The following is a 25,697-nucleotide window of genomic DNA, read 5'->3' on the forward strand; positions in this document are numbered from 1 at the left end:
GCTGGAGACGATGGTGGAGGAGAAAGTTGCCGCGGTTTCACATATTTGCTCAAGTAGATTATTCAGGTCTTTTTCCGGCTTTGCTGCTTGTTTGCTCGTTACAGTCTAATCTCTATTGTCAGCCACACACATATACACACTTGTACACCATGCCACACACAGTCACACAAGCTGACACACTGCTGGCTTTGGTTTATGTGCTGGTATGCAAAGCTCTTTCCCTCAGGCTAGCTTTCTTTCCCACTGCTGCTTATTTCATTCTCTTGCCTCTCATTTCCCTCTGTGCTATGAATATCTCTGGAATAACACTGATGTCACTGACACTGTGTATCAGACATGCCTCATGTGGGTTTAACCCCTCCCACCAGCCTCTCTAAATACACCCCTGGCAGTGACGTCATGGCCAGAGGAGTTGTCACCGGCTGTGATGGTGCAGCAACGGAGCGACCACAGTCGTCTTTTATACCTACAGGGAGGGGACCTCTTTAAACATTGTGGTTTCATTGACTCCATGCCACTTCACCCAAACCAGGTCACCCACCCCAAACTAAGCAAGCAGCCACCCGACAAGCCGGCCAGCCGCGCCTGTCTGGAGGGGCGGAGCGCTCGCTGAGCTGCAGACTGTGCAGCTGCACTGCATGAGAGCCTAGAGTGACTGATAATAGATCCATCAAGTAATAAAAAGTATTTTTAATGTATCAGCGTCCTTTTTAAATTAGCTGAAAATGCAATCAAAGCTGTTAGTGAGTTGCCACAGAAAATAATGACATATTTAGCCTGAGGGTTTTTTATGTTTTTGTCATAATTGTTTTATTAGAGTCGTAATTCTTGTTTTTTCATGTCATGTGTTTAAAACGTGGCTGGCTTCAGTATTATGTGGTTTTTGCTTCACTTGCCTTTGGCTTCTTCTTTCTCTGACTTTATTTTGAAATAGTTCTGCAGAATCTGTAGTTTGCGTTGTTTTTATAGGTGGCTAATTTGTCTTTTTAGCAATTTATTGTATTTTATCGCACTAATTTAAAGGTGCGCTTTGACGTTTTCTTGTACACAAAGGTCTTGTTTATATTTAGTGTTTCTCACCAATATGCATTGTGTGTATGCTTGAGGTCTAACAAACCTGTTGCATTTCCTTCCTCATGAAACATTTGGAAAGCTGATTTAGAAAAAGAAAATGTAACTTCTGCTTTGTTTACATCCTTGTTTGCCTGCCTGCTGTCTTCTTCTTCATTGCCTTTGTTAGTGCAGAAACGCCTCCAACTGTTAATAACCTGAAACCAATGCCCGTGTGCTTGCACAAGTGCATGTGTGTCCACATGTGGCTGCACAATACAACCAAGACAGGGTCCCACTCGTAAAAACATTACTACGTAGCACTACGTAGGGTCAAAAACTCCATAGGATACCTTTTTAATAGTAACAATACTATCAAAATACTGGCATATTGGCCGATTAATCAATAATGAAAATAATCAATCTACCAAAAGGAAAGCAACAGCAAATATAAAAGCTTTCTGAACTTGATTTATTAGCCAGTGACTTTTTCCCAAATTCACATTTATTTGAAATACATGAAAATGTTGTGGATTATCTTTTTTAACAGACATTTCTTTTAATTATTATTATTTACATATCTGGTGAAACATATTGCGATTTTATGTGTTAAACGGTTGTATCACTGTTCCCATCTATTTTAGCGGGACATTGTCTGAAAGTTTGACCCCTTAGTATCTGCTATTATCAGTTGCTGTGAGGCGTCCAATGCTGGGAACATGTTATTAGTCGGGAGGATATGGTATCATGTATCATGCCTGATCTGCTATCCCAGGTCAACCCATATCTCGTCTTTTCCAGAGCACGGCGTCTCTCATATCACACTGAATGAGAGCTGTCAATAGATCAGGATATTGATGAAGGATCAATATCAATATTATTGATCCTTCATCAGCACTTTCACTAAAGGCAATAACACACACACCGTTCTACTCCCTTTCTGGGTCAATGGGGATCTCAATTTCAAGATTGAAGTGCATTGATCTGTGTTGCTGGTGACTTTGTTATCTTTACAGAGGTCAGCTTAAAGAGATCATTAGGAATGTGATGTAGCTTGGCATAGGGACTAATATGATAATGGATATCCAAAGGAGAGGCATGTGATCTCCTCATGGGAATTGTTTTTATACACATTGGGACACAAGATGGTTGTTAAGAGTTGGTACAAGGTGGCTACTGTTGAGTTCGGATTCCTACTTATAAGTCTAGATCATTGTGTGTGTGTGTGTGTGTGTGTGTATCAGGCCAGTGATGAAGGCCGAGGATAAACGGAGCCATGTAGAGCAGGGTGTGTCCCCGCCTGCCACAGTCCAAACCCTCAATGGGCATCTGTGCTCCCAAGCTGCTGCCTAAAAGAGGACATTCTTTCAGGCACACACACACACTACACACCCGCAGTTATTCAGTCACACTGCCACTGGCAAGCTCAGTCACTTGAGAGTGAAGCTGCTGGCTTAAATCACCATCTTCTAATTTTCTGGCAGTAATATTCACATGCACGGACAGACAATGCGGTATTTAAGGCTTAAGTTAAAGAGCAGCAGGCAAGAATGGATGTGTTTTCCTCACTTTAGTGATTCATGCCGTTGAGGTAACACAGGAAAAAGAAGCACACAGGCGGCATGCCATGTTCTCCCAACAGAACATATTATTCACACGTGGCTGTTGCTGACTCCATTCAGATGTCTCTCTACACTTTTTTCTTCGGTCTCTCTCTCTCTCTCTCTCAAATGCACACACACTCACACACACACAGAGGCCGGCAGCATCGTTCAGGATTGTTCTGATGACTTCACAGGACTTGCACAGAGCTGGCTTCCTGCTTCGTTCTGGCTGATTCCCACTCTGACACGCAGACAGAAGCAGTCAGCCTTTCAGCCCCTCTCCTCCCCTCTTTAGCCAGATGGCACTGCTATCCTGAGAAAACCCCATTTTTTCCAGTTGTTGGGTTTTTTTCTCTTCAGTTTCAAGCTCTAATCTGCAGATTCTTCCATGTGAAGGTAATCGCTTCATAGGAAATTTGTATAAAGTGGTTCATGAGTTGTCTGTGGCCCCGTATTCGTGCGTCAATCTTCCTGGTTGTGTGAGATTAGCGTCATGGGGATATTTTCAGGTGTATATCGTTTGCAGTATCCAGGTGGGGATAGCTTCAGTGCAGAAAAAGTCATAGCAACAGTGATTGAAGAAAGCGCTAAGAAAATAAAGTCCAGTCACAAAAGAGCTTTTCAAAAACGCTATGTTCTTCTTTTTTTTTTCTTTTACTGCATTGTGTTCTCCTTCTCCATCTCTTTCTTTGTTTCTCGGGGCAGCTTAAAAGATATATATGCTGGTTATCTTAGCCTCAGGATGAATTTTCTCTTTCAAAGTAGACTGCTCATAAAGATGAGTGACAAATGTAGGACGCAAACCTCAACAACTATGACAGGGGATGAGGAGAGGCATGTTGCTGCCTCAAAATCCATGCAGTCCCTCGTGGCATGAACAGGCACACATTGGAAAACATCTTCATCATGAATTACCTAAAGTTTACTTTTTTCAACTTAAAGTCAGTGCGCTTTGAAATAGTATTAGAGCAATTAGTGATATATTGGCTGGTATTGACCTTTCTAAGCCTTGCGAGCTGCACAGCTCTAGGCATGGCAATGTTGGTCTGTCAATCACTTCCCCACTTTGGTGCAGACTGAAATATTTGGCTTATGGCTTATGACCTACAAAGCTGACCTTGGCACTGCTGTGCCTACCTACAGCCTCACAGAGCTGCTAGCGTGGCTGCAGACTCTCTCGTCTACAGCAGGTTAGTGTCATTCGCCTCTGATGTGATAGATATGATACAGCTTATTTAATTACACATTAATGGTATTATTAATTAATGTGACACTGGCTGTCTATGTGGACCCCATGGCATGAATTGTTTCTAATTAGATTCTAATTCATGACAGGATACCTCTAAATTATTATCTACATGAATGGCCTCCAAACCTGTGCTACACTACCAAATGCACAGTATACTTATAGTAATCTGCCTCGATCACCTCTTCAGCCCTCCTCGACCTAGATTGCTCTCTCGCACCCTCCCAGATGGCCCAAAGTCCCTATGACCGGATCTGCTGGGGGGCCGTGATTACTCCTGTGTGATGAATTAATGGTGCTTTCCATGCTGCTTTGGGACATCCACGTGTCCTGCACCCTGCAAGTCTGTAGTGTATGCTTTGTCAGTTTCACCTGTGCTGCAAATGTAACTGCTAACAGAACACACCATAGTTAGTAGTTGCACTCTGTGTGTTCTCAATGTCCCTGGATCAAATCCTTTGGTGGTTTGACTAGATAAATGAAAAGGTAATGGTAATCAATGATGGTAATAAAAACTGACCCTTTGTAATTGTATTAAGATATATGAGCGAATGCTCCCAGTAGTAATAAGTAACAGGTAATGAGTATTGAGAGACTTATTTGAGTCTACATGAGCACGTCTTTATGGTCCCAGCTCTTGCCATTTAAGCAGTTTTGTAGTTTTGCCGCGTGGTCCCCTGTGTTTGGTGTTCTGTGTTTGTTCCTGTGGGCTGAGGGGATTTTACACCAGGAGCTCTACTGTGACCGAGCAGTCTGAGCCAGGCCCGGCCAGCCTTCCTCTCTGGCTGTTTCCTTGTTGCCATCCCATCCTTCTCTGGGCATTGTTCCAGGAATTTAGGAAATGTCGATCAGCCGGCTGTTAGAAACTCCCCCTCAGAATGCAGCCAGTCCTGTTTTCCAACAGGTGCATGTTTTCGCTTCCTCGCCGTGCAAAGATAAGACACACTCTTGATCACCTGAAACATTACTGCCCTCGCATGTTTGACATGCTACGGTAGCAGCTTCATAAACCACTATTTCCATTATTTAGTTATGTACAGTATACACTGCATGTTGTCCTCTTATTCTTTTAATGATACTTCATCATCAGAATTTTATGTTTTTTAACTTGATTTTGCTGGTTGCTGTCACACAAAAAGTGAAAATGTCTGATTTCATTGATTTTTGCAGAAGTATTCAAGTCCTTGAGCATTTAAAAGGTTGTGTCAACTTTTCATTTCCATTGTCGTTATCGTGAATTAAGAGAAGACAAAAAGGTTTCCGGCCTATTGTTGTCTGGCTATAGAAGTCACAGAAGACACACATACACACAATGAGTGGAATCCGGTTGCAGACAAGGCCTGTCAGCTGCCTGCCATTTATGTATTATAACCATGACAGCTTTTGGCAGCTAACGCCACTAACTATATTCCCTCCTTTCCATCTGCATTCACCTCCCTTCTTTTTTTTCTCTCTCAGAGGGATCCAGACTACTTGAAGCTATGGCTGGAGATTTTCATCAGCTCCTATGAGCGATGTCTGGATGTGGACTTTGAAAAGCCACCGTCAAGGTAACTTTTGGCAAACTGTGATCATAATCACTTGAAGCCCATTTTGATGATAACACATTTACGCAATTAATAGCTGAACTATAAGTGGAAATATAAAATGCATCAGTTTGTGCAAGAAAATGTATCCCAAGAAAATATGACACTTCTTAACATTCTTGACATTTTTGATGGAGCTTACTGGTGAAATATTGGTGATTTAATGGTACATTATATTAGGTGCATACCCTACACCAGTGGTTCTCAACCTTTTTGCTACAGGTTTATCAGATGAGCTCAAGTACTTCATCAGCACCACCCGTCATGTTCCAAATGTGTTCTTGGGAATGGATTATAAGTTGGATGCTTAGCTAGCTATTTCAACTGTTTATCCATTACTTTTAGCTAACTATTTAAATGTGCTTGTTTTGTTATTAGACACACACACACACACACTAATCACAACACGTGTTAATGTGTTACAAACGACTCAGGTTGATTTGAATTTATATGTGTAAATATATATATTTTTAATCTCTATTTCTATTGTTATTAATTCATTAGTTGAGCTTTTCACATACCCCCTGAGGTTCAAGTACCTCTGGTTGGGTGTCACTGCCCTACACACACCAGGGTGGCATCTGATTTCTGCAGTTTAGTTCTGCACAATTACACCGACTTCCCTATTACATTTAACAACACACCAATGCAGTTTTCTGCATTAGGTCGTTGCAAGTGGGATCAGAACTATCTCTTCTTGTATACGTCATCCACAGCGTGACCACATACTGTGCAGCCTTCCACAGCACAACCCAAAATAGCACGGCCACACCAGATGCTATTGTGCAGAGCGGTCACATTTCGTTGCAGGTGATGCTCTGGTGTCGACATGTGAACATATGCAGGTTAATGTGACAGCCCCTCAGTGCTTTACCACACATCTGAAAGCCTCTATCCAGTATTTTATAACCAGAAAGAGATTAAGTTTGTTGATACCTTGGCGTCAGATGAAGCCCTGGGAAGTCAGACATCCAGAGCTTTTCATCTCTCCCTGTCTCTTGTCATTTCCTTTTTCTCCTCCTCCCTTGACTCATTTTCTCCCATCCTCTCCTGCTTTTTCTCTGACTCCTTCCATCCTCCTCCTCCCTCCGCTGTGTCCTCGCCTTTTGTCCTCTGTCGTCTCTGCATTTTCTTCCCTCCCCTCCTCCTTCCCTTCCTCTGCAGCTGCCACATCTGTCCTGCTTTCCCACCAACACTCATTGCATGGCTTTGGCTGCACTCTCTGTCTCTCATGTGAGCAGTGCAGCACACATGCTGTTAGGAATGAATGCCTGAATGCACCAGGCATGCGTGTGTGATGGATGCAAGACGGGCTCTGATCCTTCAAGTTGCCCTTGTATATACTGCAGTGACACCTCCATGATGAAAAGGCTACATTTACAGTGTCCAGCAGCACTTTACCAATTTTGACATTATCATCCTAAGCCTGGTATATATATAGCTCTACCTCCTAATGGAGATTTCTATTCATCCTGCTTCTTTTGGTTCTATGTCTCCAGGCCAGAGGAGGTTCCCCCGGTGTTGACGCTCCTCCCAGACAACATCCTGCAGGTTTTGCGCCACCAGCTGCTGCAGTGCGTCCAGAAAGCCTCTGATGGCCTGGAGCCTGAGCAGCAAAACCTGGCTCTGCTGCTACTCAAGTTCCTTATCATCATCTGCAGGTCTGGACAGTTAACATGCACAAATAGTGTAGCTACTTTACAGGAGAAAATATTGTGAATCCTGTGTTTTTCATAGATTGTGTTGTGCTGTATTATACTGTTTTACCTAATTAGCTCAGCATGGAATAGCTGGTACTCCTTGACGCAATTGATAAGCTAATGGTCGATGTGTTCTGTGTGTGTTTGTGTGCGCATGTTTGGATGTTTCGGAAAGGAACCTGTCCAACGTGGAGGAGATCGGCACTTGCTCTTACATCAATCACATCATCAACATGACAACACTCTATATTCAGCAGGTCTGACTCCTCCCTTTGTCTTTGCTCTGATCTTTCCGTTTCTCTCTGCTCGGTAAAACGTGGTCCCCAATAAATTGGATGAGCAATTTACAGTAGTTGAATGGTTTACTCATTTTGCAGGAACATAAAGTGACATCTGTGTCATTCTGCTGTTTGGCAATGGAAAGATACATCTATGGAGACACATTTTTCAAGTTAAATATTTCATCATCTGATGTTGGACGGATTATGTAGAATTAGTCTGAATGAGACGCATAACAGCAGGTGTTAAATGGGTGTGTGTGTGTGTGTGTGTGTGTGTGTGTGTGTGTGTGTGTGTGTGTGTGTGTGTGTGTGTGTGTGTGTGTGTGTGTGTGTGTGTGTGTGTGTGTGTGTGTGTGTGTGTGGGGGGGGGGGGGGTGTTACAGCTGAAGAGCAAGACCAAAGAGAAGGAGATGGTAGACCAGAGCCAGGCGGAGGAGTTTGTCCGTCACGCGCTGGCTTTCTGCGAGAGCCTCTACGACCCATACCGCAACTGGAGGCATCGAACCTGCGGGTAACAGCATCCAGCAGCTAGCTTGGCATTGCTCTACAATAACATAGCGACAGTAAAGCGTTCACCAGCAATTGAACATACAACTCATGCTTGGTTTAAATCCACAATTTACCAACATCCCGCACTTTGACTAGTGTTGATTTTGAAGAATAAAGCTTGATTTCATACTCACATCTTACCTGAACTGTATGGGTTTTTCTTCCCCCAGGGAGCAGCTGGGTACAGTAGAGAGGAGCAGACAGAAGTACAAGGCAGCTCCGCTCACTGTCGAGTTTGTTCCCTTTTTTTATCGTAAGTCTCTTGTTTTTCATTCTACTTCTCAGCCCTTCCCCTCTTTTCATGTGCAACACAGTGTGGAGACACATTGCATTGAAATAGTTAGATTAAGGCATAAACTTCAACTACATGGTACTTTCAGTTAACCTGAAAAAAACAAAAAACATGCATGGGCATCTATCTGGCAATATTTTATTGCTTGCCGTGTATGGTCCCTACTTTGCATCTCCTGCTTCAATAGCCTGGATGAGGAAGCATCATAAAAAAGCCAGCTTGTGATCACAGTACACAATTCTCCTCTCCTCTCCTCCACCATCTTTTTTTTTTTTCTTCTAAGAGCTCCCATGCCGTCACTCTCTCCTGCCTCTTCTTTCCTCTCTGGGTCCCCTTGAATCCGCTCTTTGTGTCTGCGTTCTGTTTGCCAGACGCCGAGCTGATCCGATAGTGAATGGTGTCTGTCAAGCCACTTCAGCTATGCTGGCGGCCATTTTGAACAAATGCTCCCTTCTCTCCCGTGTCCTGTGTGTGGCTGCTGTGGTTTTGGCACCAAAGATAACACCCAAGGCCCAACCTGGCAGACTGTGTGTGTGTTATTTGTGTGGAAAGAACAAGTTTGTCGGTATATTGTAAGAAGATTTTTGATAAAGAAAAGAGTCCCATTCCTTTTATTTCCATTTATTAAGCTCATTTATATATTAAGCTCAATTGGATATTGTCATTAGTGCGATCCAGTGATAGTAGAATGTCATTTAGTTGTACATGTTTGGGATAAAGGAAACAGACACCACGGAGCCAAGATGTCACATTTCTTCTCCCCAATCTGACGTGTTGACAGATGAGTTAATGGATGACTGGGACCACCATGACCCAGAGTTTACCAGCAGGACTACCACATGCCTGAGTGTGTTTGTGTGGTGCTAACTGCGGTATCTTATCTGGTTTGCAGATTTCATTGAGCTTTCTTGTGTTAGTGCGTATGAAAGAGTCAGAAAAGATAAAGGTGTGTCTGTGTCTTTGTCTGCGTTCATCAGTGCTTTGTTTACAGACAAAAATACAGGAGGAACTTGAACTGTTTGCTGTGAGCTATAATTTTGTTTTGTGGTTGTGTTGTATTTGCATTGCTAACATCACACGCACCGATCAAACTAATGGAGTATTTGTGTGTGTGTGTGTGTGTGTGTGTGTGTGTGTGTGTGTGTGTGTGTGTGTGTGTGTGTGTGTGTGTGTGTGTGTGTGTGTGTGTGTGTGTGTGTCCTCATTTCAGAGTGCTTCCAGGAGAGTGAGCACCTGAAGGAGAGTCTGAAATGCTGCCTGCTGCACCTGTTTGGAGCCATAGTAGCTGGTGACCAGGTAAGCCTCATAACCAATGTGTCCTTATCGCCTCTTGCTGGCCATGGATGTGTCTGAAGAGTGTTTCAAGACATACATTCATTCCATTGAAAACTGCTCACCAAGGTTTTGTGGTGGCTTTTTTATGGATTGGACCTAATGAGTAGTTTTTTATGGCAGAATGTTTATCATGGTAAAATACATACCATAATAGAGCGCCAATGGATATGTGCACACAAATGTCTTTCTGGGCCCAACAGCATCACAAAATCTGAAGTTCAGACTGCGACAGCTACACAGTAATCACTAGACGTTTCTGTTAATTGTCACAGGGCGGTGGGTCTTTTCTGTTCTACATATCTTGACTAACCTCCTTCGACTAACCCCTATATCTCCCTCTCTGGCAGAGGAACGCTCTGTTTGCCATCTCCCCAGCCACCATGGAGGTATTGATGCGGGTGCTGGCCGACTGCTCCATGGGTAGCTGCCCTTCAGATGAGGGCGAGGACTGGGACAGCGAGGCCCCCGACCGCAAGGCGCTGCTGACTCTGGGCTGCCTTCGGGAGGTGGTTCAGCGCCTCCTGGCGTCGAGCTCTGACCAGCGGCAAGTGGAAATCGCCTCCGTGCTGGAAAACTACTTTAAGCTGCTCAACTCGGACCCGGCGGCTGTCGTTGCCGCCTGGCAGCAGCAGCAAGCAAAGGGCCGAGTGCCGACACTGGGCCGACACTGGGAGAGCCGATTTGTGGCGCTGCAAGTAAACATGCTAGGTAGGGTCTTCATTTATTTAATTAATTTTGTTTTGTAATATGGAATGTGTTATTTTGGAGCTGGGTTTGTTTGGTGAATTATAGTTTGCATACAGGGAAGCCAAGCTAACGTAACTTATCCCACCTTCTTTATTTCTGTCTGTGTTTTTCTCCATCCTTGTCTCTCTTTGTCCCCCTGTCTCTGTCTGTCTCAGACACTATCAGGGACATGTTCCTGTGTTCAGACAGGCCAGTTCTACAAGCCATCTTCCTCAATAGTAACTGCTTTGAGCACCTGACACGACTGCTGCAGAACAGCAAGGTAACAGTACAGGTCCTTCTATCTAAATATAACCTGTGTGAGTGTGAGTGGCAGGATCTGGTGTTTGATAATTCTGATGTTTTTATCTAAGAACTGGGTAAAATTGAACAATATTGTCACTTCATATCATATCTTGTATCTGATACCACTAGATCCTAAGGCTGCTTGAAGTTGTAATCCCCTAATATGCCATTTTTGCCCCAGTGCAGTCTTTATGTATGTAGAGGTTTATTAAGATTTTTTTTAAATTTTAGATAAAGAAGCACTCAGGTCCTTTGCTTGAGTAAAAGTAGCAATATCACAAGTACAGAAGTATTATCAGCCAAATGTATTTAAAGTATCAGAAGTAAAAACGTTTACATCATTTTGCACAATGGCTCCTGTTAGCATGTTATATGATTGCAAATACCATATTATACGGTTATTATTATTACAGATCCATGTAAGCCGCATTTTATTGTTGTAGCTGGTTGAGGTGAAGCTAAATCTTCATATAGTGTTGAGTACTTAAATCTGTAACAATGCATCATATTCTATTTATTAATCATGTGTTTTGTATGTAAAGTAGTGACTGTTGGTGTCAGATAAATGTAGAGGAATAAAAAGTATAACATTTCCCTGAAATGTAGTGGAGTTGAAGATTAAAGAAGCATTTAATGGAGTAAGTAAAAGACCAGTTCCTCATAATTATACTTGTGTACAATACTTGAGTACTTAGTTACTTTCTAATACTGAGTTATATCATGAAATTGGTTATTTACCACTCTCAGTTTCTGTAGTTCTGGGACTGTAAAGAGGATCTTGCCACTAGGAGTCAAACTAAATGGCACTAAAAGTTGCCAGCTAAGAGTTTCCTCTCAAGAGCTATTCACAAAGCGGCTGAGCGCCACTTTTCATAAGAAACAAAGAGAACTCCTAAACTAAGAGAAGGGGCCGGTTGGACCCTGTTGCTATGGATGACATCATTGCCAGTGAATTAGTATTGATTATTACACAGGAACAAGCTAATTAACTTAGGTAGATGTCTTTTAAAATATTTTAAAAGTACTAAACTAAACTACTTTAAACCTTTGGATGTTTTGTGAATATGGCTCCAGGTATTTAACTTGTAATTTGGATACATTACTGTTCTGGTCTGGTCTAGCCTGTATGTCATATTTAGTGTTTCTTAAAGTCTCGATGTGAGAAGGAAGCATTTTGCCCACCTTGCATGTCTACCTCCACGCAGCAAGGCTGGATCACCAACACCCCTCCACACAGTGACCCCTGCTGAGGGTCATGGCTTTTAACCTCTCACCCTCTCCTCCACTGACAACATCTCTCCTCCCCTTCACCCTCCTCTGACGCTCCCTTGTCTTCATGTTCTCTTTCTATCAACCTCCCCACATGCTTCGTTGACATGTCGCCTGTTGTGTGTGTCAGCTGGTTAATGCTAGGTGCACGGCGGCAGACAAGGACCAGAAAGATATAACCAACAACAGGTTACTGACAGGAGAGAGGGACACTCAGGTACCACCGAGAAAGACCCCCCTCACCCCATACCATCCACCTACCTGCCCCTTACCCCTCACCTGCTGCCAAGTCCCGCCACCTCCACCTGATCAGAGCCACATGGCCACTCCACAGCAAGACACTTTCACTGCTTTGTCCTAGATAATTGTTTGTAATTGGATCATGTCTTAACTGAAAACTCATCAACAACATTACATTGTTTTTTTAACAAATTCTTACTTACAGATACTGTATTTCCTGTTACGCCAATTGTAACAGCCTGTTTTATTTGTGGCTTCGCAGGCTCAGAGATCAGTTTCACAATGTCATTTTAAATTTAAAGTCACTGTAAGTCTTGATGTTGCTGTTGTTGCTGCGTAGTTTTCACACATAGTAGTACTACACACACTTTTTTAAGTGAACTATTCCTTGAAGGAATAGTTCAGCATTTTGGGAATTCTTCTTATTCACTTTCTTGCAGAGAGTCGGATGAAAAGATCAATGGCGTTCTCATATCTGTCCGTTTAATATGATGCTACATCTAGCAGCCAGTTAGCTTAGCTTAGCACAAAGACTGGAAACAGGGGGAAACAGCTAGCCTGGCTTTGTAAATGGTACGTGGTCTTCACTTATATAGCGCTCTTCAACCTTAACGGTTCCCAAAGCGCTTCACAGATCAGGTCTCAGTGGCATTCATCTTCCCATCTAAAACTATTCATATAACAATATCAGAATTATCATGATGCTATAAAGCCCTTCAAGTAGGTCATAACAAGTGTAGTAAGTTGCTAGTAAAGCACCAGTTAAAAGTGTCACATAGAGATTTCTCAAGCATGTACTTAAATTTAGAGAAACACAAAAGGTGGTCTTTACCGTGCTTAAAAGCCATCAATTTTGTTGATTATTGAACTGTTTGTTTTACTGAGAGCTCTAAGACACGAAGCTGTCACTTACAGTACCTGTCTGACGTGTCTGCGACCTGTCTTGTGAATGGTGTAGTGTCAACTATTAGTCAGAGCTCTCTCACTGAATCATCTCATGTGCACAGAAAGGTCGCTTGTTCCCCTCAGAGTATACCAGCTTTCATTCTACTCTTTGTACTTTTTCTACTCACAGAGCCACCTTTTATGAGGTATAATCCCTCCATTGATCTGGATAATGTGGATACAGGTGGACAAACCAGCGTGAAAACACACACACACACCAGTGTGCCTCTGTTGTTGTGCAGCTGTAACCTGATGCAGTGGCAGATGCTGCAGCCTGCTTGGCGAGTTTTTAGGCAGCCTTTTAGTTAATTTACAGCAGAGAGATTTAAAAGTAATGCACATGTCAAACAACGCTTAAACTGAAATTCCAAAACCCCAATTGACGTCGATTTTTGCCGTCTTGCTGTGGAGTGACCACTTTGCCTCTTTCACAGCTATGTCATTTCATTTATTTGATTGCCATTTTCAGTTTCCTCACGCCTCCCTGGCCTTCCTCACTCCCACTGCCCTCCCCTCCCCTCCCCTCTCCCCTCTACATTGTCCTGGTTATGGGTTCCACTGGAATGCTATCACATTGGCCTGGCGTGTGTTCTCCGAGTTCAGTGGTTTGAGGTGATCTGGACTCAGTGACGATGATCTAAGTGTTTGATTTTTCGCCACAGTCCCTCTCCAGCTGGTCCAAGACTCCTGTAGGATCAACCAGTCTACAGCGGCATGCTTATTCTAATGGAATAACGGGTTCAGTGACCCAGAATCATGTTGGACATGAGCAGGACAGAGCTGGATGGAGATGTGTTCATTTTTTCGCATGCTTTTTGTGAATGTGTGTCTGTGTGAGGAAAAAGAGCGAGATACTTCTTTGTGGCTGTCTGTGTGTGGAGGTGGGTGTTTTATTCTTTTTCTTTTTTTTGACCAAGCCCTGAGAGCTTCCTGCTCCAGTCAGATCATCATGCTATTAAAAGGATTGTTTTTCTTTACCTGGAGCAGAAAGACAACACTTTTCCTTATCTGCACTCTAACATCTGCAGTACAAGCTATGATGCCAGCCCCTGCTGCAGCGACAAACAGGGTTCTAACCATCATCGATGATTTCACGCACGTTTTCACACACACCCTAATTGAATCAAACTCCAAGGCATCTCCTTAAGTCTCCCTTTTATTCCTCCAAGTGTGATGCATGTTGCATTCAGTGCTTCTTAAATAAGTTGACCATCATCATTTTAGCATTATAAATCTTAAATATGAATGTGGCTTTTAATTGTATGCATGCTTGTCACCTTCTAAAAGTGCTATAACATTCATCTGGAATAAGAGGGGATTTAACCTGTGTCCAATCATCTGTTACTATGTACTCTGCCCGCTAAAAGAACAAGTGATTGGCTGTAGTGAGGGACTGACCAGTCTGATTGTCCTTCAGGTCTTTCAAGGGCGACTAGACTCCCTCGCTGTAGCAACCATCAAAGCCCTGACAACAGTGATGCACAAATCACCAGCTGCAAAGGTAATACATGCATTTAATTACAGGCAATAGATATACCTAGTTTACTTATGCTGAATTCTAAAGCTCAAATCATTCATCAGGCAGTTAAAGGCCAGTTTATAAATGTTTGTTTTTAGCTTTTTAGATGTTTAAAAAGAAAAATACAGACGTAGTGACACAGATTGTGATTGCGGTAATCCATTCCACAGTTTAGCGCAATGACAGCAAATGTACCCCCCCCACCCCACCCCCACTCCTGCAGGAGGTGTTCAAGGAGAGGATTGGTTACAATCACCTGTATGAAGTGCTCACCTCACTCGGCCAGCCATCACGGCACCTGCTCAAAGAACTGATGAATATGGTGAGAGAGAGGTTGTCTGGGTGTTTGTCATCTTGTCGGCCTCCTGTTGCTCTGGTTGAATGATGTCCTGCTCTCTGATCCACTGTCTGTGTTGGTGTGTATTTTGTGGCTTTGTCTTTGTTGGTGTTTATGTGTAATTCTCTACGTGTGTGTAGGCGGTGGAGGGTGAGCACACCTCAGTGGGACTCTTGGGCATAAGCAATGTGGAGCCCTTGCTGCTGCTGGTCCAGTGGCTCCCAGAGCTGGACTCATCGGAGCGCCAGCTTTTTACGGCCGACTGGCTCCGCCGCCTCAGCTGCCTCAACCGTCAGACCCGCGCAACCTGCGTCAATGCTGCCATGGTGATGCGAGCGCTGGCTGCCCTGAAGGACCACCAGCGGCTACACCGAGCGTGCGCCGAGAGCCTACTGGGGCTGGTGGGATCACTGGGCTCCCAGTCCTTGAGCGGCAGGGAACTCTTGGGACTCCTGCGCCTCCTCAGGCCTCCAGAGTCCACTCAAGCCCACCCCTATGTAGGCCCCGCCCTGAGAGCTCTCCTGGCCATGGTACGGAAGCAGGGCCTGGAAAGTGCCATGCAGTACTTTGACCTGTCACCCAGCATGGCCGGTATTGTAGTTCCAACAGTGCAGCGCTGGTCAGGCTCTGCCTTCAGCTTTTTCGCTTGGTTGTCGCTAGATCAGGACCAGCTGGGCCCACCCAGCAAGGACAAGAGGAAGCAGCTCTACAGGTGAGAGGAACAGACAGCGAAAGTATTGCGGAGAGAGACTGGAGCATAGCAACATTCAAGAACATTTTCATCCATATTGTGTGGTCAGAGCCAGAGATTATCGCCGCCGAAAGTCCTGTCTGTCAGCTCAACTTTTTTTCCCTATATTTTGTCCCGTACAGCTTTTTTACCCCGGGAGGGACAGGGTTTGAGGCCTTCATCAGCTCAGCGGGTGTGCTGGTGGTGGCTGTATGCACGAAGAAGGAGTACGTCACAGTCATGCTGCCCGACTACTGCTTCTGTGACTCTCTCTGGGTGAGTCAGCTTTAATGGCACCAGTAGTTGACATAAATGTACTTGAAAGGGTTGCGCCACTGAAATATGGAAATGTCGACAGAATAAAAAGTTCCTCTTTTCCATCACTTTTCCAAACGCCAAACTATATTGCAGAAGATGAATCGGACACCACTCACCTTTCCTAGGGACAGTTAGGCCAGAGATTCAGAATATCCTTAAGTCTGGCAACACTTATACTTAGAAGATTACCACCCTTTAACCTAATGTCTTGTAGACTGATTAAAGAGAGCAACACTAAGGATTAAAGGGACTAAATTCTGTCTGAATGTCTGTTTACAGCACAGCATTGGTGTGGTGCATGTACCAGGAAAGAGGCCATTTGGACAGAGTCTCGTGTACATTTATGTGGATGGACAGCAGAAACTGTCCGCCCCCCTCAAGTATCCCACCATGACAGAGGTGAGACCTGCACTCGCTGAATTGAATCTACGGTTCAAATGTATTTATCTATTTATAAGGTGTCCTTTATGCACGTCATGCATGTTTTTGTTCGTTCCCTCCCTCCCACCTTATTCTGTCGCCCTCCGCCCCCACAGCCATTCATCTCCTGTTGCATCGGCTCAGCAGGCCACCGGACCACCACTCCCCCGCCCTCCCAGATTCCAGACCCTCCCTTCTCCTCCGCCACCACGCCCACCACTCGCTCCTCACTGGGCGGAATCCTGTCGCCGCAGACTTGGGGGGGCCTGCTCGGGGGGAAATCTGAGTCTGTGACTAAGCTCATCTCTGCAGGGACCCAGGACAGCGAGTGGGGAAGCCCTACCTCCCTGCAGGGCCAGCTGGGAAGCGTCATGGTCTTCCATGAGCCCCTGCAGCCCAACCACATAAAAGCCATCTGTAGTGCTGGTAAATTCACATGACAATACTGAAAGTACTGAAGTAAAAGTAAGCTTAAGAATGTTTTTTGTTTTTTTTAAACTGTCACTCTGCTTCCGTCTTTTACGCAGGTCCAAACTGCATCTCTCCGTTCAAAGCCCAGGAATCAGAACTCGGCGACCTTTCAGCCAAATTGCTGCTGCACTACTCACCCAAGGTGACTGGACCACTGCGGTCTCATGCATCCCTCCTTAAAGCTTTAACAGCAGCCACATACAGTGTGGAGTGCAGTATATGAGATTGTGGTTATTCGTTTACGACGGCGGTAGATGTTTTTCCTGTGTAGGAATGGGGCAATATGCTTTGCAGAGTGAACTCAAATGTAGTCATATTTCCGAGGAGTGATTATCCCAAGATGAAATTATATTTGTAGCATATTTGTGTCTTATTATTTATTTGAAGGAAAAATGCTTACTGTTGACTAAACATGGTTCTTTCGTCAACAGGCGTGTAGGAACCCCATCTGTCTAGATCTGTCTCCAAACATGCTGCATGGACGCCTGACTGGGAATAAAGTCGTCAACTGGGATATCAAGGTGGGAGGCGCATCCAGCTGTCATGTAGTTGTCCCTGCGCCAGAGGAATATTACAACTTGAATTGCACGGACATATATACAATTTGAATATGCGCTTCTGTTGTATCTGTGGCAGGATATGGTCAACTGCGTGGGCGGCCTGCCAGTGCTCTTTCCTATACTGGAGCAGTTGGCCCTGGTGACCCCTGATCAGCAGGCCAGCGATCCTGCAGCTGGGTCAGATTTCATCACCCCTGATGTGTCCACGCCAGCCGATGGAGATTGGGTCATTCTCCCATCCAACAGGGCTTCAGGTCTGCTCCGCCCCAAACTGCAATAATATATATATATATATTTTCCCTCATTTTTCTCTCAATTTGATTGTGAATCTGGAACACATGGAAACAAATGTGTTTTTAAATGTTTTGTTTCAGAAGCACGCCTGGAGAAGAATCTTGTGGCCACCTTCCTGTTGGTGCAGAAGCATTTCCTGCAGAGACACCTGATCAACCAGGAGAATCTGCTCCACTCGCATGGTGTCGCTACACTGGGAGCCCTGCTGCAGAAGGTCTCGATTTAATCCTAACTGTGCATGTGACTGATATTAGACTCTGTGCGCTCTTCAAATTCTGTGAAATCAATAGCACGTTATTACCATACTTGCATCACTTTGTTCTGTTAAAATATGTCTTGAGAACAGTTTTGCTGTATAATAGTTAGATAGATAATAGAGAGATACTATAGAATAGTAGAAAGTGCCTCTTCATGCCTCTTTAACTTACCTAATTATCAGGGTCCCCTGATAATGCCAATCCTGCAGTCACACTAATAATTCTTTTGGATATAAAGTTTCTTCCTCCTTCAGTTTTTTTTGTTTCCATCATCCATGCAAAACTGTGATCTAGAGGGATGTTTTTAAAAGCATTTTCCTGGTCATTCCAATTGAGTGCATTTCACAAAATGCATGAATTACACAAGGCCTCCACATAATGTTAGACCATGCAAAAAGGGACATAAGCCTCTTGTTTTTCTCCCCATTAAATCTGGATTAGTGGTTCTGAAGAGGGCGAATTAGGAATCCTTGCTGACTGACTGACAGCCTACAAAAGGCTGCATATAGCTTTTATTACATTGCTCATAGTGTGTGAGACTCACGTGGTGTGAGAATTATGGATGTTGCTGGACCTCCCTGAGTGAAAGTAATTCACCTCAGATAGCTTTTGTCCCCGTCTGTAGGTCTGTCTCTGTGTTTGCCTTTTCTTTTGTGTCTGTCTCTTTTCCTTGATTGCTCTTTCTTTTTTTCCTCAGCTCTCTTTCTTCCCCCTTTCCTCATGTATATTTTTTCTGGTGCAAGTGCCTCAGTATTTATTTGTTTATTTGGGGGAGGGGGGGGTGTATCTCTGAATCAGCATTTACACCATGGGAAAATAAAAGCCTCCACAGAGACTTGGATAAAAGAAAATGTCTTAGCTGCAGTATAAGTTGCTCTCGGCAAAGTAACCACACCCTGTAAGTGGTAAAAGTCCAAATAGACCACTAATGTGTTTCCCCATTCCAACAGGTCTCTTATCTGTTTTGTGGAGGCGGGTTATGGGTGCCAGGCATGGCTTTCTACTTGTTTGCCAACAAGCCTTGTCATGGGTTATGGGACCATACATAATAAACACCTGTTTATATACATCTCTTTGTTTCTTTTCATATCACGTGCATTGTTCTGTAACCTCCCGCTTTCTGTGTTTTACTGTTCGCCAGTAAATGTGTATATAATTTAACTAATGTCACTAAAATACCATCTATTGTCTTTGCTTGTGTTTAGCTGCCAGCAGGTCACGTGGATGTCAGCGTGCTGGTTGCTGTGCAGCTGCTGATAGAGCAGGTGACGTATGAGAAGAACCAGGCTCTGCTGCAGCAGCTTCACACACATCTGCTGTTCAACTTCAACATCTGGAACAAAGGAGACTTCCCTCTGCGCATAGGTTAGAGCTGTCTGTGTGTGTGTGTGTGTGTGTGTGTGTGTGTGTGTGTGTGGTCATATTGTCACTAAATGATCTTCTACAAACGTAGCATCAGGTAAAACGTAAAGAGGGGAAATTAGGCAATTGCGTGAATAAGTAGAATACAGCTGAGCAAAATACAGTAGTCGTAAAGAATATGTAAACTAAAATGTGTGTGCCCCTGATTGAGACTGTAACTAGCTCTAAGTTCAGCTTGCTTGTTTTCTTCTAATGAAGGTCATATCCAGTACATGTCCACTGTCATCAAAGACAACAGGAAGCAGTTCAGAAAAAGATATGGCGTTCAGTTCCTTTTGGACACCATACGCCTTTATTACGGGTGAGATGCCATTTCCCAAAGTTCATACCTGTGTAGTTCTTCCCAATAGGCTTAGTCTCTTTTTCACCAAACATCACCTTCATCTGCTCCGCACTTTAGGAAGAACAGTATTAAAGAGAGCGACCTGAGTGAGGACGACATTCGTACCATCCGGGCGTCTCTCTGCGGCCTCGTCAAGTACTACATCAGCAAGGGCATGTCACAGGACGAGATGCACAGCATTCTGGGATACATCGCCGCTATTGGAGACGAGGACCAGGTGAGGGTGTCGGATCAGATGTTGTGGTATGCACCTCAAGGTTCTTTAGAAATGAATGGGTTTTGTGAGAGGAAACAGTTGTTTTGAGATGCATCTCAGAGTCAGTAAAACGAAAACGGTGACCTTATGTCTTCTGATTATCATTATCATAGGCCTTGGAATAGTACTAAATCATCCTATTTCTATGGCTGCTTATCTTCTTGTTCTAAATCATTCTGTAGCCTAATTAGATTGTCCCCAGAAGACTCCTAAAATTTGATCAAGGGACATTCACTATGAACAAAAGGTTAATTCATTCAGGCTTGCAGGGAGCCAGTCAGCAGCTTGAGAAACACTTTGAGGTGTGTCAGGCCACCATCTATGAAATTTGGAGTAGGTCAAGTTATTATGAGTGTATGCTTGCCAGATGACCCATATATTGTGAAACTGGTTAATGCCAACCACTCTTGCCATTTGAGGGTTTCATTGTGAAATAATAAGATGACCTTTCACCACAGGATTTTGTTTCCCTATGAGACCTACTGCAGCGATTCCTGTACAGGAAGCTATCAGCGAATTTCCCGCCTGGCAGCCCCTCTCTCTCTCTCTCTCTCTCTCTCTCTCTCTCTCTCTCTCTCTCTCTCTCGCATTATTTTTAAACATTTTCCACTCTGTAAGCAGCATCCATCATTGGCTGTTGGCTGAAACAAACCACTTAATTTTTCATCTGTTTTCCTCTACGACTGTGAAGCTCCAGCAGCCGCTAGATAACGTTTTCACAATACTTGGTATCCTGTCACCTATTTTATGAAATCCATTTCCTCCTCTTGTCACACCTCCTCCCCACCGCTTTTCATTTTGTCTGTTGCTTTGCATATCCTCTTACACCACAGTATTATATGGGGAAGCTTACATCACCCTCTATGAACATATGGTATAATATAATGGCATGATCCTCCTCCACTGCTTGGCATCTGCCGTGTCTCTAATACTACTTATCCATTCATCAAGCCAGACAAGAGTCTTCAAATGCCACACTTAATTTAATATGTCGAAACAGAAGAATCTTTAGTGAAACATTCCATTGTCCAGATATAAATCTTGCAAAGAAGCACTTAGTTTTACTCTGCGAAAACAATAGATTTATTGTTGTTTTATGTTTTGAATTGTGCTTGTTAATCACAGAGTGATGCATGATAAACTAAATTTAAATTGGCTTTCTTTCAGTGCCATAATTTCCTCCTCAAAACAATGTAGAAATCTGTCAAAACAACCAACCAGGGGTATGTAAAAGTAGCTAAATTTAGCTGTGGTTGTGTGTGTTTGTTGCAGTTGTGTGGGCTGCTGGAGTTGGTCCTCAGCCTCCTTCAGAGCAGTCCGGCCAGGGACCAGCTCTTCCTGCTCCTCTTTGAGCCCGGGGCGGCCGACTCTTGCTACGCTCTCCTGCTCAACAACAAGTACTCGGATCGACTCCGAGAGCTCGTCTTCAAGGTGGGTTACAGCCGGCTACACCTGGGACATACCGACTTACCAAATGCCCCTCGCTGCCACTGCCACGTCGAAGCGACAATGCTTCATTACTGCCGCCATTTTATTGCTTAGGAGTCAGTTACTTAGACTGTGTAAAACGTCGTAAAAGGCCACTTGCAGAAAAGTCAGGGGTTGTTGACATGATTGATATGTGAATTCACCAATCCTGCTATACCGGAAATACCACAATTTAGCACTATTAGTCTCATAAAATTACCAAAAATGATGTGATGAAAACGGCTGATTTTTCTCTCTTCATCTCTGCACAGTTGTTTGAGCGCATGCTGCGATGCGACCGCGTCTATGAGAGGAATAAGCAGCGCCTGCGGCTGAGGGAGGCGGGGTACGCCGGCCTGTCCCTGCTCTTCTCCGAACTTCACATCACTCCGACCCTGACCCGCTGCCTCCTCAACCAGGTCCTCCACACAGGTCAGCTTCTCTTTTTTAAATGACTGAAATGTGTTTTACACTGTTCTGCTTTTCTGTTCAACTAGTGTTACCTTAACCTTATTTTGTGCAAATGAGAGGATGATGAGATTTTTAAGATTTTTGTATATGTACACTTGCTGCTGTATAAATCTCCCCTTGAATTAAATGTATTCGGCCTAGGTTGAAGGTTTTAGTCATTTGGTCATTACTTGTCTTTCCTTGAATTAATGGAATCAATTACATGGGTCTTCACGGAGCGATAAGCTAGTACTCATTATTTGTTTTTTATAAACAAAGCACAAGTGTGGATTAACTTCAATTCAACTCCAGTCATATATACATCACAACTGAATGGCTTTAAAGAGAGTTTGAAAAATGCCTGACTAATACTCAGGCTTTATGTTGGAGGTAGTGGAGAGAATTGCTCCCCTGTCTGTCTTAGGATAAAACAAAACTATTGCATTTGCACATGGAAGCACCAATAAATATCTCTATAACATCTGCAGATCAAGTGGTGAACTACAAGGACTTGATGGCTCTGGTCCAGCTCACTCACCGCGCGGGACCCAGCGTACGCCTCATCGTCTGCAAGAGGGTGCGGAAACGCTTAAACACTTAAAACCTGCTGACACTTGATCATTAGCATTTAAAGTTTAGCTTTGAAGATTGTTTTTCTTTTTCATCCTTTCCCTCTTGATGCTATGTGACGTAGTTTTCCTAATTTTAGTTATCATTAATCTTGAATTGCTCCTCTGTCTTCAGGTTTACCAGCTGCTACAATCCCAACAAGATGCTGCCGTCCAGATCTCCAGGCAGCAGTGTTGGCAGGACACTCTCATGCGGCTGTACCTGCGAGGTGAGGGGTCCTTGCCGCTGCGGAACACTGACACCGTCAGTACCTGCAGCCTGGACCTGAACCGGCCCAGTGGCAGCAGTGCCAACCGCCTGGAGCTGCCGCTGGAGAAGAGGGTGCGGGCAGGAAGCGCTAGCCGCCTGGACCGGCTGGAGGACGACCGGCTCAGCATAGGCGACGCTCGCTCCGTGGACAGCCTGGAGAACGGCGACGTCATCTCGCTGCTGGACACGCCGTCTTCCTCTGCCTCCACTGAGCCGCAACAACACGTCAAGCCCTGGGTGGTGGGAAAGTCAGGGGGCTTGACGCTGGATCTGTCCCATCTGCAGGCCTACGAGGGCGGGGACAGCGGCAGCCAAACGCCTGGCAGTATGCCCAGCACGCCGTCACCGCTGGAGAACTCCAAGCCTTTCCCTGGGAGCTCCGGTGATCGAGATGCAACTTCCTCCCTCACTGAAGACAGCTTTCTCTTCAGTGACAACATCTCACTGGGGGAGTCCTTCAACAATGCTGAGGTGAGACAGGCGATTTTGTGATTGACTTTTCATCTTGCTGCGGTGGTTCGAGAGAAAGGTTGAGTCAGGGAGAGAGTTTTTAAAGGATCAGACTGCTTTTGTGATTGTCACCAAATCCCAGGAAAAGACCAAAACCAGCTACTAATTAGTTATTAATGATAAGAACCCCCCCCCCGGTGTCTTTATTTCATATGATCGTCTGTATTACGAGAATTGTCTTGATGCTGCTAAATAGCGAGAGCTTCTGACTCAGTGGGTGAAATGTCACTGCTGCCTCAGGGAGCCTAACGCTGACGTTCATCTAGCGTGGGCTCCAGAGGCCTTTTCAGTCATCTCAGTGAGTCACTGGAGGGCAGAGGTGGAAGAGAGACAGCCCGTCTCTCCTCCCACAGCAGGAGGCTCTCAGTCATAGAATTAAATGTGTCATTTTTAAGCACTAGTTGGGGAATGTGAAAGTGTTTGATCTGCCCGTCTGTATGAATTTAATGTAAATATAGTGTCATCTACATTCAAAACAGAGCAGTTTCTCTCAAGAGACAGATTAGAGGGGGATCATACTGAAACTCAGGCCGCCATAAGGTTTTTAGAAGTATTAAAGCAAGTACAGTGAGTACTGAAATAAAGACACAGTATATAACTTTAAGATTGTCCAAATTTGTTGTGACATTATATCTGTCGTCTTCTTATTAATGACCATGTTTTCCTTTGGTGTATCCTGTTACCTACTGCTGCACCGGAGGGATCAATGAAATTTAATGAAATCCAATCTATTCTAATGATAAGCCTCTCTTTGTCTGTCTCTGGTGTGATGGCGCCCCCTAGCGGGCGGAGGAGGAGCTGACCAGCATGCTGCTGGAGATTGTGCTGTGTGTGATGTGGCGTGGCGTGGAAGGTTCCGACGATTCGGCGTGGCTGGAGCGCGGCCAGGTCTTTTCGGCTCTCACCAAACTGGGAACAGCCAACGAGCTGCTGCTTCCTGTCGACCAAATCAAACTCAGGTCAGCCCTCCATTCCCCTGTTGACAGTGCTGAGCATAGCAGGAACTGAAAACATGTTCCAGAGACAGGCTTGCTGATCTAACGGTCTCCTCTCTCTCTCTCTCTCCTTTAAGCCTTATGGAGCGCATGTTGGAGTGGGCGGTGAGCGATAACCGCGAGGCCTCAGCCGCCACGTTGCCACAACACACAGAGAACGCAGTGCGGTTGCTTCACATGGTGCAGGACTTCCTGCAGGCGGAGGGCCTGGTCAATCCTGCACTGTGGACGGAGAAGGTGCTGGAGGAGACTGTGACCCTGATGGACAGCCTCATGGTGTGGTACTCTGCTGGCACCCAGTGGTTCCAGCTCTCCCAAGTTGGACTAAGATTGCTGCTGGGCTTCATGGCTCAGGAGGATCCTGAAGTGAGCTACTTATCCCATTGTCTACCATTTCTGCCTTGTTTATACTATACCATGTTTATAAAAAGCAAGCCCATGCGTACACAAGAATAAATGACCTCTGTCCCAGGTGTGCGCCATGGCCACCGCCAAGCTCAATGGAATCCTGCAGACCAAGGAGGTGTCCAGCCAGGACGAGGCCTGCTACCTGCTCGGCAAGGTGGAGGGCATCCTGCGGCGCTCAGTCCAGGAGCAAACAGAGGAGACGTACTCCTTCCTGGTTCCTCTGCTGCGGACGCTGCTCTCCAAAGTGCACCGCCTCCTCTACATGGAGCTGCACCTCCCCCAGCTCCCCGACACCAACGGCAGCCCGTCCTTCTTTGAGGACTTCCAGCTGTACTGCAACTCACCTGAGTGGCGCGTCTACCTCGATAAATACGTATGAGATTGAGATTTACAGTTCCTCGTTGTTTTAGATTATATGAGATACCAATTTAATGGAAATGTTATGTCACGTTTACTTCCACTCGTCTTCAGATTATCCCGTACATGAAGCAGTATGAAATCGAAACATTCAGCCAGGGCCACGAGACCATGGCTCTCTACTGGAAGGAGTGCTACGAGGCTTTCATGATCAGCCTGCATAAGAGAGAGAGGGAGAGGGGTGAGAGCAAGATCCGCTTCCAGGTTAGTTGGATCAATAATAAATGAATAATAACTGAAGCCTCTTTTCCTCTATTTCTGTCCCAGTACACAGTGGACCCTATCTAATGTTGGTCTTCCATGAACTCTTCCCCTTCACTTTCCCTTCAGGAGCAATTTGTGGAGCCTTTCTCTCGAAGAGGCCGCCAGGAGAACCTGCGCTACAACAGCATGTTGAAGCAGCAGCACAGCCAGAACAGTGCCACCCTCAGGCAGTGGAAGGCAGCACGCCGGGGTCTGGTGTGCGAGAGAGGGCCCTGGGCTGACAGGTACGTTTCTTTCCACCTTATACCATC

The 25,697-nt window shown here is 44.8% G+C and overlaps 1 protein-coding gene across 1 annotated transcript in view; it reads left to right on the forward strand.

The window, feature by feature from the left end:
- nbeal1 (neurobeachin-like 1) overlaps positions 1-25,697 on the forward strand; it is a 40,232-nt gene that overhangs the window by 3,798 nt on the left and 10,737 nt on the right. The window contains exons 2-32 of the mRNA XM_070930427.1: positions 5,359-5,450; positions 6,986-7,147; positions 7,362-7,443; positions 7,851-7,978; positions 8,187-8,269; positions 9,519-9,604; positions 9,991-10,351; positions 10,546-10,652; positions 12,075-12,161; positions 14,547-14,630; positions 14,872-14,970; positions 15,126-15,697; positions 15,859-15,991; positions 16,313-16,432; positions 16,570-16,879; positions 16,981-17,066; positions 17,356-17,445; positions 17,561-17,738; positions 17,859-17,992; positions 19,241-19,400; positions 19,656-19,758; positions 19,858-20,017; positions 21,329-21,487; positions 21,796-21,955; positions 22,462-22,550; positions 22,718-23,323; positions 24,146-24,321; positions 24,435-24,723; positions 24,830-25,138; positions 25,237-25,386; positions 25,513-25,670. Of these exons, the coding sequence (XP_070786528.1) occupies positions 5,359-5,450; positions 6,986-7,147; positions 7,362-7,443; positions 7,851-7,978; positions 8,187-8,269; positions 9,519-9,604; positions 9,991-10,351; positions 10,546-10,652; positions 12,075-12,161; positions 14,547-14,630; positions 14,872-14,970; positions 15,126-15,697; positions 15,859-15,991; positions 16,313-16,432; positions 16,570-16,879; positions 16,981-17,066; positions 17,356-17,445; positions 17,561-17,738; positions 17,859-17,992; positions 19,241-19,400; positions 19,656-19,758; positions 19,858-20,017; positions 21,329-21,487; positions 21,796-21,955; positions 22,462-22,550; positions 22,718-23,323; positions 24,146-24,321; positions 24,435-24,723; positions 24,830-25,138; positions 25,237-25,386; positions 25,513-25,670 (5,513 nt within the window). The remainder of the gene's footprint in view (positions 1-5,358; positions 5,451-6,985; positions 7,148-7,361; positions 7,444-7,850; positions 7,979-8,186; positions 8,270-9,518; positions 9,605-9,990; positions 10,352-10,545; positions 10,653-12,074; positions 12,162-14,546; positions 14,631-14,871; positions 14,971-15,125; positions 15,698-15,858; positions 15,992-16,312; positions 16,433-16,569; positions 16,880-16,980; positions 17,067-17,355; positions 17,446-17,560; positions 17,739-17,858; positions 17,993-19,240; positions 19,401-19,655; positions 19,759-19,857; positions 20,018-21,328; positions 21,488-21,795; positions 21,956-22,461; positions 22,551-22,717; positions 23,324-24,145; positions 24,322-24,434; positions 24,724-24,829; positions 25,139-25,236; positions 25,387-25,512; positions 25,671-25,697) is intronic.

Source organism: Enoplosus armatus, chromosome 24 (assembly GCF_043641665.1).
Source record: "Enoplosus armatus isolate fEnoArm2 chromosome 24, fEnoArm2.hap1, whole genome shotgun sequence".
Lineage (NCBI taxonomy): Eukaryota > Metazoa > Chordata > Actinopteri > Centrarchiformes > Enoplosidae > Enoplosus > Enoplosus armatus.